Source organism: Entelurus aequoreus, linkage group LG21 (genome assembly GCF_033978785.1).
Source record: "Entelurus aequoreus isolate RoL-2023_Sb linkage group LG21, RoL_Eaeq_v1.1, whole genome shotgun sequence".
In the NCBI taxonomy this organism is placed as follows: domain Eukaryota; kingdom Metazoa; phylum Chordata; class Actinopteri; order Syngnathiformes; family Syngnathidae; genus Entelurus; species Entelurus aequoreus.
Genome location: NC_084751.1, coordinates 43,360,447 through 43,373,008, shown reverse-complemented (window position 1 = coordinate 43,373,008; position 12,562 = coordinate 43,360,447). Strand labels below are relative to the sequence as shown.

Genomic DNA, 12,562 nt, shown 5'->3' with positions numbered 1-12,562 from the left:
ATTATAACAATAATAAAACAAGAACAATAATAATAACAATAATAATTACAATAATAATAACAATAATAAAACATCAATAATAATAACAATAATAATACAATTAATATTAGTAATAAGAATAACAATAATAAAACAAGAACAATGATAATAACAATAATAATTACAATAATAATAATAATAACAATAATAAAACAACAATGATAATAACAATAATAATAATACAATTAATAATAGTAATAACAATAATAAAACAACAATAATAACAATAATAATAATGCAATTGATAATAGTAATAACAATAATAATAGCAAAACAATAACAACAATACAAACAACAATACTACAAATAATAACAATAATAATAATCATGATAATAAAAATAATGATACAATAATAAAACAACAAAAATTAAACAACAACAATAATAATAACACTAAAAATAATAATAATAATAATTACAATACCAATAATAATAAAACATTTATAATAATAATAGCATTAATAAAAACAACAATATTAATAATAACAATAATAATAAGAATAATCACAATAATAAAAACAATAACAATAATAATAATAATGATAAAATTTTAACACGATCAGAATAAATTGTATCATGTAAAAAGTATGCCGTCGGTATTGGCAACGTCGTCACCTGGTATCAGCTCAACACCAACATGGGCAGTATCGCCCACCCCCTACTTTCTCTTCTCTCACTCGTTCCCGCGTTCTGCGCGCGCACGCGTCTGACTTGGCCCGGTCACGCGCCCCGGACAATTCCCGCGCACTGCTGGCGCGCCTGCAGAGAGCATCTTCCCGGGAAGGAGACCACAGCGCCAACAACGCTCCCTTTTTTCTCTCCTCCTACTCTCCCTCTCCCTCTCTCTCACACTTTCACTTTTTTTTTTTTTTTTTTTTCCTGCTACACGCACCTTCCTTCATCATGCGTCCCACCCGGAGACACATTTTCAACTCGGTCCTTGTTGACGATGACACGTTTTTCTAAATTACGCGCGGCGAGTTGCGCAGCGGGAACAAACTTTACAGGCTTTTTTTAATCAAAAAGGGACAATTTTTTTTTTTTTTTTTTTTTTTTGTGTGTAAATATATGAAGGGACGTGAGTCGCCGCTTGCTTGGGAGCTTCTAACGGTTCTGGATTGGAGACGCGCGCGGTGGGGATTGCAATAAGAGCGTCTATAGGGAACGCACCGATGATCCAACATGGGTAAGTGATGGGCAGAAAAGCGCCTCGTCAGCACATTTTAAGCATTCCTTTGCAGCGCATAAATAAGTGCACACGCAAAAATGGACATGCATATGTCATATACAAGCAGCAACAGGGTGCACAAATTCATTGCACGAAGTCAAAGGCTTGCAAAAATAAAACCCCTCAATCAAAGCCTTAATTGCAGAGCTTTGACTAAAATCACAAGAAAAAAACCAGGAGTTCAACTCCCCTCTTTTGTGTAGCATGTGTCAGATTTGAGTCATTCCTCCAACTTCTGCACCCCCCACTTTCCTGACAGCTCCTCCAATCTTCTCATCCCACACTGCCTCCTCCATTTTAGTGCTCACAAGGTACACAAACCCACACTTGCTTTGCCTTCTGCAGCTCCAATCAACCAAAGGGTATGCAGGGTATATAAGTGTATAGCATAAGGGTATACATCAGGGGTCACCAACGCGGTGCCCGCGGGCACCAGGTAGCCCGTAAGGACCAGATGAGTAGCCCGCCGGCCTGTTCTAAAAATAGCTCAAATAGCAGCACTTACCAGTGAGCTGCCTCTATTTTTTAAATTTGATTTATATACTAGCAAGCTTGTCTCGCTTTGCCCGACATTTTTAATTCTAAGAGAGACAAAACTCAAATAGAATTTGAAAATCCAAGAAAATATTTTAAAGACTTGGTCTTCACTTGTTTAAATAAATTCATTATTTTTTTTACTTTGCTTCTTATAACTTTCAGAAAGACAATTTTAGAGAAAAAATACAACCTTTTTTAAACACATATACCTTTTTACCTTTTAAATTCCTTCCTCTTCTTTCCTGACAATTTAAATCAATGTTCAAGTAATTTTTTATTTTTTTTAATTGTAAAGAATAATAAATACATTTTAATTTAATTCTTCATTTTAGCTTCTGTTTTTTCGACGAAGAGTATTTGTGAAATATTTCTTCAAACTTGTTATGATTAAAATTCAAAAAAATTATTCTGGCAAATCTAGAAAATCTGTAGAATCAAATTTAAATCTTATTTCAAAGTATTTTGAATTTATTTTAACATTTTTGTTCTGGAAAATCGAGAAGAAATAATGATTTGTCTTTGTTAGAAATATAGCTTGGTCCAATTTGTTATATATTCTAACAAAGTGCAGATTGGATTTTAACCTATTTAAAACATGACATCAAAATTCTAAAATTAATCTTAATCAGGAAAAATTACTAATGATGTTCCAATAATTCTTTTTTTTAAGTTTTTCTCTTCTTTTTTTCGGTTGAATTTTGAATTTTAAAGAGTTAAATTGAAGATAAACTATGTTTCAAAATGTAATTGTCATTTTTTTCGTGTTTTCTCCTCTTTTAAACTGTTCAATTAAGTGTAAATATCATTAATTATTAATAATAACATAGAGTTAAAGGTAAATTGAGCAAATTGGCTATTTCTGGCAATTTATTTAAGTGTGTATCAAACTGGTAGCCCTTCGCATTAATCAGTACCCAAGAAGTAGCTCTTGGTTTCAAAAAGGTTGGTGACCCCTGCTGTACATAGTTGACTTTTTGGGGTAGAAATTCACCAGACCATCGGTATATGTGACACAATTGATGTAATTCTTATTGGAAATGTCAGTCTTTTGCAGGGTAAGTGAGCGATTTCCACTCGCAGACCCAGTAAATTAAATTAAACCACATAATGATTAACGATAAAATTAACTGGAATTGTCATAAATAACAAAAATATACATTATAAAGTGGCAAGAAACACATCAATAATAAATAAAGCAAAACATGTTCTACACACAAAAAAATGCTGGGTTATTTTGACAACCCAATTTATGAGTCCGATAATGGCTTTTTTGCCGATCTTCCGATATTGTCCGACTTTTAATTACCGATTCCGATATCAACCGATACCGATATATACAGTGGTGGAATTAACACATTATTATGCCTAATTTTGTTGTGATGCCCCCGCTGGATGCATTAAACAATGTAACAAGGTTTTCCCAAAATAAATCAACTCAAGTTATGGAAAAAAGTGCCAAAATGGCACTGCCATATTTTTATTATTGAAGTCACAAAGTGCATTATTTTTTTTTTTAAACATGCCTCAAAACAGCAGCTTGGAATTTGGGACATGCTCTCCCTGAGATAATCCTGATTATTATTATTATTATTAAACATACAGTAAGTAATAAGAGGGGTGGGAGTACATACGTTTTTACTTCTTCTCACTCCTTTTCGGATATGTTTACATTAATGTTTATTTTCATTTCTTGTTTCTTTTGCTTTTTTTATTATTACTATTATTATTATTATTATTATTGTTTTTGTTATTCATTCTTGAATGGCTTTTTTGTTGTTTTTTTCAAAATTTGTTGTTTTTGTTTTGTCTACATATTCAAAATAAACATGAATACAAAAAAAATATATATATATATATCCACTACAACTATGGGAAGTACTATACTTTGACTTTCACAAAGTGCATTATTTTTTAATTTTTTTTAAACATGCTACAAAAACAATGAAGGCACACAGCTGGAGTCCAGCGTATACTAGAGTAATAAAGTAAACAATAACATAGTCCTCCTTTAGTGCAAGACTGCCTGGCTATACTGTATAACAGGAAATTATAAACTGGGCTCACATCCATCTTCCGCTTGTATTCATAGTGTATCTCCTTATGATTCTAGAAGAAGTGGGAGATCAAATTGCTCGTATTAAAGGAAGACGTCTTGGTTTCTTCTCGCATAACCGACTTTTTGCCAGTTTTTTATCCGTCAGAGACACTTTAAAATAATCCCAAACCATAGACATGGTGTCATTAGTCAGTCACCGAGCGAGCTGGCTTGTTAGCCACGGCTACAGCACCGGCAACGACACACTCTTGTTGTTGTTATGCTGTGCTCGCAGCGGTTTGATGAGGTCATCATTTTACTTTTTGAAACCGATACCGACAATTTCCGATATTACCTTTTAAGCATTTATCGGACATCTCTAGTTGCGAGTGTAAGCCATTAGTAAATCAGAGGCTACTCAGAAGGTGAGATAACTCCTGGAAATTACTGTTTTTTAATGGCCAAAAGGTGTAGATGTGTGTGTCCAAGTTAAAGGAAACGGCAGGCTGTCTTCTTTTAACAGATTTATTACAATCTTTGGCAAGTGAGGTAATGTTTGCTGTGGTCTGGAACAACATGGCACACAAATGCAGCCAATATTACATACATTTTTTATGAAGAGCAATCCATTTTTGGGGGTTATAAGGGTATTATTTTAACTCAATTTCTGGGTTTTCAAAACAATGAACCATTTTTGGGTTGTTTTTCAAAGAGTAACACATTTTTTGGGTAAAAGGCTTTTAAAAAAGGTATGTTTTTCTTGAAGGGAATTTTATTAAGGATTCATCTCATTAACATTATTTACAATCACTGTATAGGAGTACTATGACCATACACGGCAATTCTTGTAAAAGAAATGTCACTCATATCTTGCTTTTGAGTATATTTTAATGGAATAAAGATAACTTTGATCAGTAGTTGGGAAGAAGTAGGACAAACCAGCAGTAAAATGTATAATTTTTAACCTACTTTTGGGTCAAGGAGCGCTAAATTGTGCAACCCAATAGTTGGGTTTGGAATAACCCAACATTGTTTTAACAGATTTATTACAATCTTTGGCAAGCTAGGTAATGTTTGCTGTGGTCTGGAACAACATGGTACACAAACAACTATCTGAAATGCAGCCAATGCTACATGCATTTTGGAGTTATTTTTATGAAGAGCAATCCATTTTTTTGGGTTATAAGGGTATTATTTTAACTCAATTTCTGGGTTTTTAAAACAATGAACCCTTTTTGGGTTGTTTTTTGAATGAGTAACACATTTTTGGGTTAAAGGTTTTTTTTTTTAAAATTAAAAATGTAAGTTTTTCTCGAAGATAATTTTATTAATGATTCATCTCATTAACATTATTTACAATCACTTATGTACATGAACATATTTGAGCATGCTGTATAGGACTACTATGACCATACAAGGCATTTCCTGTAAAAACAAATGTCAGTAAAATCTTGCTTTTGAGTATATTTTAATGGAATAAAGATAACTTTGATCAGTAGTTGGGAAGGAGTTGGACAAACCAGCTGTAAAATGTATCATTTTAACCAACTATTGGGTCAAAGAGCGCTAAATTGTGCAACCCAATAGTTGGGTTTGGAATAACCCAACATTGTAGTGAGCATAACTCAGCTTTTGTGTTAAATAAATTCAACCCAATAGTTGGGTTATGAATCAACCAGCATTGAGTTAGCATAACTCAACTTTTGGGTGAAATAATTCAACCCAATAGCTTGGTTGGGAATAACCCAACATTAAGTTATGATAACTCAACTTTTTGGTGAAAAATGTCAACTCAAAATTTGGGTTGAAAAAGTTAAAATAACTCAAATAAGGGGTTTGTCCTTTTCTGAACCAGCAGTTGGGTTTAAATTGGGTTATTTTTTAACCCAACATGTTTTAGTGTGTAGGCCAGGGGTCGGCTGTATTAGCTGTACTAGCCTACTATCAAAATGACTATGTGTCGCAGGCAAATGTTGCAAATCTTCGTTGACAGAAATGTTGAAATTTTATACTCAGAAAGTGAGATAACTCCTGGAAATTACTGGCTTTTAATGACCAAAAGGTGTAGATGTGTGTGTCCAAGTTAAAGGAAACGGCAGGCTGTCTTCTTTTAACAGATTTGTTACAAACTTTGGCAAGTGAGGTAATATTTGCTGTGGTCTGGAACAACATGGCACACAAATGCAGCCAATATTACATATTTTTTTTATGAAGAGAAATCCATTTTTTGGGTTTTAGGGGTATTATTTTAACTCAATTTCTGGGTTTTCAAAACAATGAACCATTTGTGGGTTGTTTTTCAACGAGTAACGCATTTTTGGGTAAAAGGCTTTTTCTTTATTAAAAAGGTAAGTTTTTCTTGAAGGGAATTTTATTAAGGATTCATATCATTAACATTATTTACAATCACTGTATAGGACTACTATGACCATACACGGCAATTATTGTAAAATAAATGTCACTCAAATCTTGCTTTTGAGTATAAATTAATGAAATAAAAATAATTTTGATCAGTAGTTGGGAAGGAGTAGGACAAACCAGCAGTAAAATGTATCATTTTAACCTAGTATTGGGTCGAGGAGCGCTAAATTGCGCAACCCAATAGTTGGGTTTGGAATAACCCAACATTGTTTTAACAGATTTATTACAATCTTTGGCAAGCTAGGTAATGTTTGCTGTGGTCTGGAACAACATGGCACACAAACAACTATCTGAAATGCAGCCAATATTACATGCATTTTGGAGTTATTTTTATGAAGAGCAATCAATTTTTTTGGGTTATAAGGGTATTATTTTAACTCAATTTCTGGGTTTTTAAAACAATGAACCCTTTTTGGGTTGTTTTTTGAATGAGTAACACATTTTTGGGTTAAAGGCTTTTTTTAAAAATTAAAAATGTAAGTTTTTCTCGAAGATAATTTTATTAATGATTCATCTCATTAACATTATTTACAATCACTTATGTACATGAACATATTTGAGCATGCTGTATAGGACTACTATGACCATACAAGGCAATTCCTGTAAAAAAAACGTCACTAAAATCTTGCTTTTGAGTATATTTTAAAGGAATAAAGATAACTTTGATCAGTAGTTGGGAAGGAGTACGACAAACCAGCTGTAAAATGTATCATTTTAACCAACTATTGGGTCAAAGAGCGCTAAATTGTGCAACCCAATAGTTGGGTTTGGAATAACCCAACATTGTAGTGAGCATAACTCAGCTTTTGTGTTAAATAAATTCAACCCAATAGTTGGGTTATGAATCAACAGACATTGAGTTAGCATAACTCAGCTTTTGTGTTAAATAAATTCAACCCAATAGTTGGGTTATGAAACAACCAACATTGAGTTAGCATAACTCAACTTTTGTGTTAAATAAATTCAACCCGATAGTTGGGTTATGAATCAACCAACATTGAGTTAGCATAACTCAACTTTTGTGTTAAATAAATTCAACCCAATAGTTGGGTTATGAATCAACAGACATTGAGTTAGCATAACTCAGCTTTTGTGTTAAATAAATTCAACCCAATAGTTGGGTTATGAAACAACCAACATTGAGTTAGCATAACTCAACTTTTGTGTTAAATAAATTCAACCCGATAGTTGGGTTATGAATCAACCAACATTGAGTTAGCATAACTCAACTTTTGGGTGAAATAATTCAACCCAATAGCTTGGTTGGGAATAACCCAACATTAAGTTATGATAACTCAACTTTTTGGTGAAACATGTCAACTCAAAATTTGGGTTGAAAAAATTAATGTTGAGTTAAAATAACTCAAATAAGGGGTTTGTCCTTTTCTGAACCAGCAGTTGGGTTTAAATTGAGTTATTTTTTAACCCAACATGTTTTAGTGTGTAGGCCAGGGGTCGGCTGTATTAGCTGCACTAGCCTACTATCAAAATGACTATGTGTCGCAGGCAAATGTCGCAAATCTTCGTTGACAGAAATGTTGAAATTTTATATTTATTCTACACGTTTTTACAACATTAGAAACCATTAGTAAATCAGAGGCTACTCAGAAAGTGAGATAACTCCTGGAAATTACTGGCTTTTAATGACCAAAAGGTACAGATGTGTGTGTCCAAGTTAAAGGAAACGGCAGGCTGTCTTCTTTTAACAGATTTATTACAAACTTTGGCAAGTGAGGTAATATTTGCTGTGGTCTGGAACAACATGGCACACAAATGCAGCCAATATTACATACATTTTTTATGAAGAGCAATCCATTTTTGGGGTTATAAGGGTATTATTTTAACTCAATTTCTGGGTTTTCAAAACAATGAACCATTTGTGGGTTGTTTTTCAACGAGTACCGCATTTTTGGGTAAAAGGCTTTTTCTTTATTAAAAAGGTACGTTTTTCTTGAAGGGAATTTTATTAAGGATTCATCTCATTAACATTATTTACAATCACTGTATAGGACTACTATGACCATACACGGCAATTATTGTAATATAAATGTCACTCAAATCTTGCTTTTGAGTATAAATTAATGAAATAAAAATAATTTTGATCAGTAGTTGGGAAGGCGTAAGACAAACCAGCAGTAAAATGTATAATTTTTAACCAACTATTCGGTCAAGGAGCGCTAAATTGCGCAACCCAATAGTTGGGTTTGGAATAACCCAACATTGTTTTAACAGATTTATTACAATCTTTGGCAAGCTAGGTAATGTTTGCTGTGGTCTGGAACAACATGGCACACAAACAACTATCTGAAATGCAGCCAATATTACATGCATTTTGGAGTTATTTTTATGAAGAGCAATCAATTTTTTTGGGTTATAAGAGTATTATTTTAATTCAATTTCTGGGTTTTTAAAACAATGAACCCTTTTTGGGTTGTTTTTGAATGAGTAACACATTTTTGGGTTAAAGGTTTTTTTTTAAAAATTAAAAATGTAAGTTTTTCTCGAAGATAATTTTATTAATGATTCATCTCAGTAACATTATTTACAATCACTTATGTACATGAACATATTTGAGCATGCTGTATAGGACTACTATGACCATACAAGGCAATTCCTGTAAAAACAAATGCCACTAAAATCTTGCTTTTGAGTATATTTTAACGGAATAAAGATAACTTTGATCAGTAGTTGGGAAGGAGTAGGACAAACCAACAGTAAAATGTATCATTTTTAATAGAGATGTCCGATAATATCGGTCTGCCGATATTATCGGCCGATAAATGCGTTAAAATGTAATATCGGAAATTATCGGTAACGCGTTTTTTTTTAATCAGTATCGTTTTTTTGTTTTTTTCCGTTTTTTTAATTAAATCCACTTTAAAAACACAAGATACACTTACAATTAGTGCACCAACCCAAAAAACCTCCCTCCCCCATTTACACTCATTCACACAAAAGGGTTGTTTCTTTCTGTTATTAATATTCTGGTTCCTACATTATATATCAATATATATCAATACAGTCTGCAAGGGATACAGTCCGTAAGCACACATGATTGTGCGTGCTGCTGGTCCACTAATAATACTAACCTTTAACAGTTAATTTTACAAATTTTAATTAATTACTAGTTTCTATGTAACTGTTTTTATATTGTTTTACTTTCTTTTTTATTCAAGAAAATGTTTTTAATGTATTTATCTTATTTCATTTGATTAATTTAAAAAAAAAGTACCTTATCTTCACCATACCTGGTTGTCCAAATTAGGCATAATAATGTGTTAATTCCACGACTGTATATATCGGTTGATATCGGTATCGGTTGATATCGGTATCAGTAATTAAAGAGTTGGACAATATCGGCATATCGGATATCGGCAAAAAGCCATTATCGGACATCCCTAATTTTTAACCAACTATTGGGTCAATGAGTGCTAAATTGTGCAACCCAATAGTTGGGTTTGGAATAACCCAACATTGTAGTGAGCATAACTCAGCTTTTGTGTTAAATAAATGCAACCCAACACCAAATATGAATGATTAGCACTCTAACAAGTCAATAACATCAACACAGCGCACCTTTGTGCATTCACGCACAGCATAAAACTTTTGGTGGACAAAATGAGACAAATAAGGAGTGGAAGGTTTTACATGTAAACAAACTGTTGCGTCACAGTCCACACTATGGTGAGTTCAAGAACCGCCGGAATTAGTAGGACAAAACGATGTTTACTGCCATCAGTGAAGCATACACACAAACATATTAAACAGTGGTAATTCTCACAATTGGGAAGTTTTGTGTCATGTTTGTCCTCAAACAAAAAACACAATTTTTCCCCCATCTTTTTTCCATTTTCAATCCTTTTTTTTAAATGCTCCAGGGAGCCACTAGGGCGGCACTAAAGAGCCGCATGCTGACCCCCGTTCTAGCCCAAACATTACCTCATATTCTTTACTACTCGCTAGTCTTACCATATCGGAGTTATTCTGTAGAAATAAGGGGGAAATAACTACAACAGTACACTTCATTCATCCGTGTTACAAAAATGATCAGTTATAATAATACATAATGTTGGATATAGAGAACGTTCAAACCCTGAAAATACTGAAATTCCACCACATAGTGAATTTGCAAACAGCTAAAATTATACACAAAGAAAAAATACAATCTGCTACCTAAGAATATACAACAATTCTTCTCAACAAAAGAGGAGAAATTTAATCTTGGAGAAAAAATGTATTTAAAACATTTGTACGCACATAAACCACTTAAGACCTTCAGTATATCAGTATGTGGAATTAAATTATGGAATGGACTAAGCAAAGAAATCAAACAATGTACTAATATGATCCACTTCAAGAAACTCTTCAAACTTAAATTGTTTACAAAGTACAAAAAAGAAGAACCATGATAAACATTCTGAATTTATTAATTTTCTAGATAATCTTATTTATCTCACCATATGAAATATAACTTACTTGACTTATTATTATTTATTTTTAATGTTATTTCTTATGGAGTATATTGTGAATACATTGAGAACAGGAAGTGAACAAACGTCTTAGCAACTGCTATGCAAAGGAAAAGGGGTAGGATTGAATAAACTCTGCTTCTTCCTACTCCTTCTCGAACATGTCGAACAGAGAAACTGGACATTGTGATGCGTCATGTTGTACGCATGCACGTGAGACGCATCATGTTGTACGCATGCACGTGTGATGCATCATGTTGTACGCATGCACGTGTGATGCATCATGTTGTACGCATGCACGTGTGATGCGTCATGTTGTACGCATGCACGTGTGATGCATCATGTTGTACGCATGCACGTGCAACGCATCATGTACGCATGCACGTGTGATGCATCATGTTGTACGCATGCACGTGTGATGCATCATGTTGTACGCATGCACGTATGATGCATCATGTTGTACGCATGCACGTGCGATGCATCGTGTTGTACGCATGCACGTGTGATGCATCATGTTGTACGCATGCACGTGCGACGCATCATGTTGTACGCATGCACGTGTGATGCATCATGTTGTACGCATGCACGTGTGACGCATCATGTTGTACGCATGCACGTGTGACGCATCGTGTTGTACGCATGCACGTGCGACGCATCATGTTGTACGCATGCACGTGTGACGCGTCATGTTGTACGCATGCACGTGTGATGCGTCATGTTGTACGCATGCACGTGTGATGCATCATGTTGCACGCATGCACATGTGATGCATCGTGTTGTACGCGTGCATGTGTGATGCATCATGTTGTACGCATACACATGTGATGCATCATGTTGTACGCATGCATGTGTGATGCATCATGTTGTACGCATGCACATGTGATGCATCATGTTGTATGCATGCACGTGTGATGCATCATGTTGTACGCATGCACGTGTGATCTATCATGTTGTACGCATGCACGTGTGATGCATCGTGTTGTATGCATGCACGTGTGATGCATCATGTTGTACGCATGCACATGTGACGCATCATGTTGTACGCATGCACGTGTGATGCGTCATGTTGTACGCATGCACGTGTGATGCGTCATGTTGTACGCATGCACGTGTGACGCATCATGTTGTACGCATGCACGTGTGATGCGTCATGTTGTACGCATGCACGTGTGACGCATCATGTTGTACGCATGCACGTGTGACGCATCATGTTGTACGCATGCACGTGTGATGCATCATGTTGTACGCATGCATGTGTGATGCATCGTGTTGTACGCATGCACGTGGGCTGGTGGTGTCCAAACCGTACACACAAGCAAAAAAACCCCGGGAAATAAACCATAAACCATTTACATTTAGATTGAAACTATCAAAACCTAACGACCCCCTGTCAAAATGTCATGGATGACAAAATGATACACAATTGCCTCAGATGAATAACTTTCAAATCAGCAGCGCACTTGTCTACTTTAGACAAAACCCTCTTTCCGTCTCAATTTTTTTCATTCAGTTCCACATAAACAACACCCGAAAAAAGGACATCCTCTTGCAGGGGTGTAGGGCATTCGGTTATTTTAGTAATCCATTAATCGAGTGATTGAGTAAAACACAACTGTGGAAGACTTGCGCCTCAGGGTTCTTCAGACCACCAACTACGGACATGACAGCTTTTTTCATGGTTTTGAACAAGGATTTATTTTTCATTAGATGTCTGTTTTTATGCTTTTCAGTCATAGTTCTTGCCAGTTCCCAACCAATCCCTCTCCTTCCCGGCTGCTGCTTTTTAACAGAGCGACCGGTGATTAGATAAGCCGGCCCAGGTGTGCCACCTAC

At 34.7% G+C, this 12,562-nt stretch overlaps 1 protein-coding gene across 2 annotated transcripts in view; it reads left to right on the top strand.

Moving 5' to 3' along the window:
- The first annotated feature begins 1,145 nt into the window (after window positions 1–1,145).
- The window catches only part of lrrtm4l1 (leucine rich repeat transmembrane neuronal 4 like 1), a 135,485-nt gene continuing 124,068 nt past the window's right edge, over window positions 1,146–12,562 (top strand). For both annotated transcript variants that reach the window (XR_009823680.1, XM_062031683.1), the window contains exon 1: window positions 1,146–1,225. Coding sequence is in view for 1 of the 2 variants with exons in the window: in XM_062031683.1 (XP_061887667.1) it covers window positions 1,222–1,225 (4 nt within the window). In the remaining variant the exon portion in view is untranslated. The remainder of the gene's footprint in view (window positions 1,226–12,562) is intronic.